The sequence below is a fragment of the Triticum urartu genome, chromosome 7 (assembly GCF_003073215.2).
Source record: "Triticum urartu cultivar G1812 chromosome 7, Tu2.1, whole genome shotgun sequence".
In the NCBI taxonomy this organism is placed as follows: Eukaryota; Viridiplantae; Streptophyta; class Magnoliopsida; order Poales; family Poaceae; genus Triticum; species Triticum urartu.
Genome location: NC_053028.1, coordinates 72,725,879 through 72,731,948, shown reverse-complemented (window position 1 = coordinate 72,731,948; position 6,070 = coordinate 72,725,879). Strand labels below are relative to the sequence as shown.

The 6,070-nt window shown below is 44.2% G+C and overlaps 1 protein-coding gene across 1 annotated transcript; it reads right to left on the bottom strand.

Moving 5' to 3' along the window:
• Positions 1–4,320: 4,320 nt before the first annotated feature.
• Positions 4,321–5,125, bottom strand: LOC125523670 (the record flags this gene model as incomplete). The annotated part of the gene is given in 3 exon segments (XM_048688728.1): positions 4,321–4,396; positions 4,474–4,533; positions 4,883–5,125. Coding segments are annotated over 3 exon segments (156 nt in total), but the record flags the coding sequence as incomplete, so codon positions are not given.
• Positions 5,126–6,070: the final 945 nt, after the last annotated feature.

Sequence of the window (6,070 nt, the reverse complement as noted above, 5' to 3'; positions counted from 1 at the left end):
TGGGTCTACCTGTACCCCGCCTCCTGACAGATTGACCCATTTGCACTTAATCATGCCCGTAGTCAAGTTCCCATATGTCCACTATGTAACCATAATATGTGTCCTTTGCCCTCTCGGTTGCTACATCAAAGCAGACACCGCTGTTTTCGTTGGTGCTCTTTTAATCTTGGGCGATCATGTAAAATGTATTCCCATTTATCTCGTATCCTTTGTAAGTCAATGCAGTCAAAGATGGTCCCCTCGACAACAAGGACAACTCATCATAAACAGTGTTGTCACCTCTGAGACGTGTTTCCAACCAATTGCTGAAAGTCATGATGTGTTCACATGTAATCCAGTCATCGCACTGCTCCGGGTGTTTGGAGCACAGACTGTTCTTGTGTTCATCGACATACGGGGTCACCAAGGTAGAGTTCTGTAGAACTGTGTAGTGTGCTTGAGACCAAGAATATCCGTCCCTGCATATTATTGAGGCCCCTCCCATCATGCCTTTTCTAGTCAGTCTCCCCTCATACTGTGATTTAGGGAGACCTATCTTCTTAAGGCCAGGAATGAAGTCAACACAAAACCCAATGACATCCTCTGTTTGATGGCCCATGGAGATGCTTCCTTCTGGCCTAGCGCGGTTACGGTCATATTTCTTTAGGACTCCCATGAACCTCTCAAAGGGGAACATATTGTGTAGAAGTACGGGGCCCAGAATGACAATCTCGTCGACTAGATGAACTAGGACGTGCGTTATGATATTGAAGAAGGATGGTGGGAACACCAGCTCGAAACTGACAAGAAATTGCGCCACATTAGTCCTTAGCCTTGGTATGATTTCTGGATTGATCACCTTCTGAGAGATTGCATTGAGGAATGCACATAGCTTTGCAATGGCTAATCGGACGTTTTCCGGTAGAAGCCCTCTCAGTGCAACCGGAAGCAATTGCGTCATAATCATGTGGCAGTCATGAGACTTTAGGTTCTGGAACTTTTTCTCTGGCATATTTATTATTCCCTTTATATTCGATGAGAAGCCAGTCGTGACCTTCATACTTAGCAGGCATTCAAAGAAGATTTCTCTCTCTTCTTTCGTATTTTTCGTACTTAGCAGGACCTTTATACTGTTTCAGAGGCATGCCGTCTTTTTCGTGCAAACGTTGCAGGTCCTCCCGTGCCTTAGGTGTATCTTTTGTCTTCTCATACACGCCCAAGAAGCCTAGCAGGTTCACACAAAGGTTCTTCGTCACGTGCAGCACGTCGATTGAAGAGCGGACCTCTAGGTCTTTCCAATAGGGTAGGTCCCAAAATATAGATTTCTTCTTCCACATGGGTGCGTGTCCCTCAGCGTCATTCGGAACAGCTAGTCTGCCGGGACCCTTTCCAAAGATTACGTGTAAATCATTGACCATAGCAAGTACATGATCACCGGTACGCATGGCAGGCTTCTTCCCGTGATCTGCCTCGCCTTTGAAATGCTTGCCTTTCTTTCGACATTGATGGTTGGTCTGAAGAAATAGACGATGGCCCAGGTACACATTCTTCCTGCATTTGTCCAAGTATATACTATCAGTTTCTTCTAAACAGTGTGTGCATGCATGGTATCCCTTGTTTGTCTGTCCTGAAAGGTTACTGAGAGCGGGCCAATCGTTGATGGTTACAAACAGCAACGTGTGCAGGTTAAATTCCTCCTATTTGTGCTCATCCCACGTACGTACACTATTTCCATTCCACAGCTATAAAAGTTCTTCAACTAAGGCCTTAGGAACACATCAATGTCGTTGCCGGGTTGCTTAGGGCCTTGGATGAGAATTGGCATCATAATGAACTTCCGCTTCATGCACATCCAAGGAGGAAGGTTATACATACATAGAGTCATGGGCCAGGTGCTGTGATTGCTGCTCTGCTCCCCGAAAGGATTAATGCCATCTGTGCTTAAACCAAACCATACGTTCCTTTGGTCACTTGCAAACTCATGCCGGTACTTTCTCTCGATTTTTCTCAACCGCGACCCATCAGCTGGTGCTCTCAACTTCTCGTCTTTCTTCGGTCCTCACTGTGCCATCGCATCAACTTGGCATGCTCTTCGTTTCTGAACAGACATTTCAACCGTGGTCTTATAGGAGCATACCACATCACCTTCGCAGGAACCCTCTTCCTGGGTGGCTCGCCGTCAACATCACCAGGGTCATCTCGTCTGATCTTATACCGCAATGCACTGCATACCGGGCATGCGTTCAGATCCTTGTACGCACCGCGGTAGAGGATGCAGTCATTAGGGCATGCATGTATCTTCTGCACCTCCAATCCTAGAGGGCATACGACCTTCTTTGCTGCGTATGTACTATCGGGCAATTCGTTATCCTTTGGAAGCTTCTTCTTCAATATTTTCAGTAGCTTCTCAAATCCTTTGTCAGGCACAGCATGCTCTGCCTTCCACTGCATCAATTCCAGTACGGTACCGAGCTTTGTGTTGCCATCTTCACGATTGGGGTACAGCCCTTTTTTGTGATCCTCTAACATGCGATCGAACTTCAGATTCTCCTTTTGACTTTCGCATTGCGTCCTTGCATCGACAATGACCCGGCGGAGATCATCATCATCGGGCACATCGTCTGGTTCCTCATGATTTTCAGCAGCTTCCCCCGTTGCAGCATCATTGGGCACATCGTCTGGATCCTCTTGATCTTCAGCAGCTTCCCCCGTTGCAGCATCACGGTATTCAGGGGGCACATAGTTGTCATCGTCCTCTTCTTCTTCACCGTCTTCCATCATAACCCCTATTTCTCCGTGCCTCGTCCAAACATTATAGTGTGGCATGAAACCATTTTAAAGCAGGTGGGTGTGAAGGATTTTCCGATCAGAGTAAGACTTCGTATTCCCACATTTAGGGCATGGACAACACATAAAACCATTCTGCTTGTTTGCCTCTGCCACTTCGAGAAAATCATGCACGCCCTTAATGTACTCGGAGATGTGTATTTCACCATACATCCATTGCCGGTTCATCTGCGTGCATTATATATAATTAAGTGTGTCAAAAACCATTGCAGAACATCATGAATAGATAATTAAGTGACCAAATTAATAGAAGTTCATCATCACATTAAAACCAAAGTACATACGTAGTTCTCATCTAACAACATATAGCTCTCCAGAGCATCTAATTAATTAAACCATACATTGAAACTATGTAAAACATTTCAATGCGAAAACAAATGCGATCATAATCTTAACCAAGGTAACAATTGATCCAACGGCATAATGATACCAAACCTCGGTATGAATGGCATATTTTCTAATCTTTCTCATCTTCAACCGCATTGCATCCATCTTGATCTTGTGATCATCGACGACATCCGCAACATGCAACTCCAATATCATCTTCTGCTCCTCAATTTTTTTTATTTTTTCCTTCAAGTAATTGTTTTCTTCTTCAACTAAATTTAACCTCTCGACAATAGGGTCGGTTGGAATTTCTGGTTCAACTCCTCCTAGATAAATAAAATCTATGTCACGTTGGTCCGCATAATTGACATAAACAATAAATGAACCAAATAGTTATAAAAATATAATATATACCACATCCGAATCATAGCCAGGACGAGGGCCGATGGGGGCGGATACCAAAACCATTGCACTATATATTAACAAGCAATAATAAAAGTAAGAAAATTAGACAAGTATCTATCTAAAGTAAGAATTTTTTCTTTCAGAAAGAAGATAAGAACAAGAGGCTCACCACGGTGGTGCCGGCGACGAGATCAGTGCGGGCGATCGATGGCGGTGAAGACGGGAGTGGGACGTGACGGGCCGCTAAACCTAGAAAAATCTCGAGGAAAATGGAGCTTTGAGGTTGAGCTTCGAGAGGAGAAAGCTTAACTAGTGTGGCTCGGGCATTTCATCGAACACCTCATGTGCATAGGAGGTGAGCTAGAGCACCACAAAGCCCTCCCCTCGTTTGCCAGAGAAAAACAAAGCACTGGGGTGCTCTGCTCGCGGGCGAGGGGTATATATAGGCACCTCATTGGTCCCGGTTCGTGGTATGAACCAGGACTAAAGGGAAGCCTGTGGTCCCAGTTCAAGCTACCAACCGGGACCAATGATGGTGGGCTAGGAGCGAGGCCCATTGGTCCCGGTTCGTCCGACCAACCGGGACCAAAGGGGCATGACAAACCGGGACCAATGCCCCCACGAGGCCTGGCAGGCCCCTGGCCTCACGAACCGGGACAGATGGCCCCATGGGTCCCGGTTCTGGACTGAACTAGGACTAATGGGCCACCTCGGCCTGGACCAAATCCCTGTTTTCTACTAGTGCATGGGCAAGTGTTCATTGTTAGAGTAATTTATTTCATCCAGCTCGATTGGCACTGTTGAATCAAACAAAGCATTGTTCTCTTCACACTGCACTCTGGAAATGTTTAAATGGTAGAGGATAATAAGAAAAAAGTATTTAATTGGATTCAAGAAAAAGTTCAAAGAAATTACCTCCCGATAATTGAGGGATCTGCAACGCGTAGCAGATCCATAAAAGAGCCACCAACATCTCCACCAAACACATCCATTGAATTTAAAAGGGGATAGAACTACACATGATAGTTGAAGATCTGTGCCAATTTAAGTTCTTTGGTGACATGCCAAAAATGCTTAGAAGTGCTTAGTTGCCAGCTAGAAAAAATACTACTTAGTTTCCAGATTAAAAAGTTCTTAGTTGACACGCTTAAAAACTGCTCACTTGTCGGGTTAAGTGATATGCTGAAAATGCTTAGTTGACAGGCTAAAAAATGCTCAGTTGCCCATATTAATTATAACTACTTGTCAAAAAAACTGAAAAATCTAGGTAAGTGTACAACAAACACAAATGGGGGCGCTGAGAGAAAAAGGCAGCACTAATTACCGGCCGCTAGCTGAATCCATCAAAGCAAAAAACACGCATCGCTGAGATGCAAAAAAGTCGGGGATCCCCTGTGTCCATCCGACCACCTCTTTCTCCTTCCCCCACTATAGTGGCTCTTGCCCTTGATGCCCAGCAGGGAGCAAATCCCATGCTCTCTCGTCCCCTGATGGATGGGGGATTTGGATGAGCTACAGAAAAAATAGAAGCAAGCATGGGAGGAGGAGAGAGGCGAGAGGCGGGGAAGGAGGTGTGGAGAACAACGACTCGTCACTAGTGCAGAACCGGGCAATAGCACCAGTTCATAAGGGCCTATAGTGCCGGTTCGGTAACCGGCACTAAATTGTAGGCACTAAAGCCCCCCCCCCCTTTAGTACCGGTTCAGCATGAACCGGTGCTAAAGGGAAACCACGTGGCACGAGCCAGCTCCGTGGGCGCGTAGGACATTAGTACCGGTTGGTAACACCAACCGGTACTAAATGTTTTGGTGTGTTTTGGTTTTATTTTTTATTTTTACTTTAATTTTGTGTTTTCAATTTAATTTAGTGATTGTTTTACATTATAATGAGTTGTTAAATCATTAGGTAATTAGTTTGACTGGATGCGTGTGGATCCTAGCTAAGTCATCAAGTATGTGTCATATCCATATTATATATACTTGATCACCTACTTAAGTGATCGAGGTAATATGGATATGGCATATACTTGATCACTTAGCTAGAATCCATCCAGTTGAAACTAATATGCAATTTCTTTCATAAATGATATAATAACTCATCATCATCATCATATTAATTAATATAAAAACTCTTGCATCATATATATCATCACCAACAGTTTTCATAGCAAAGATATCATCGAGTTCAACATGGTAATGATATTATAAGCGTTCATAACACCACAAAAGCAAATCACTCTTTGAGATTAAGTTCAGGACGAAGAACACGGACATGAGAGGACAAGTACTAAGAGCATGAACTAGCTAATTAATCATTCCTGCTGCTCTCTCTCAGGTAAAATAGCATAGAACATGTATAGCTTTGCTGATTCATCATATTGGAGCATGCAGATGAACATGTCTCCTAATCGTGGGTTGCGCTTTTAATTGCTGCCCCCTAGTACTTCTCTGTGATCGTTCACAATTTTGCTCCAGTCTTTTACTATTAAGCATTCCTCGCTATTAGAAATCCT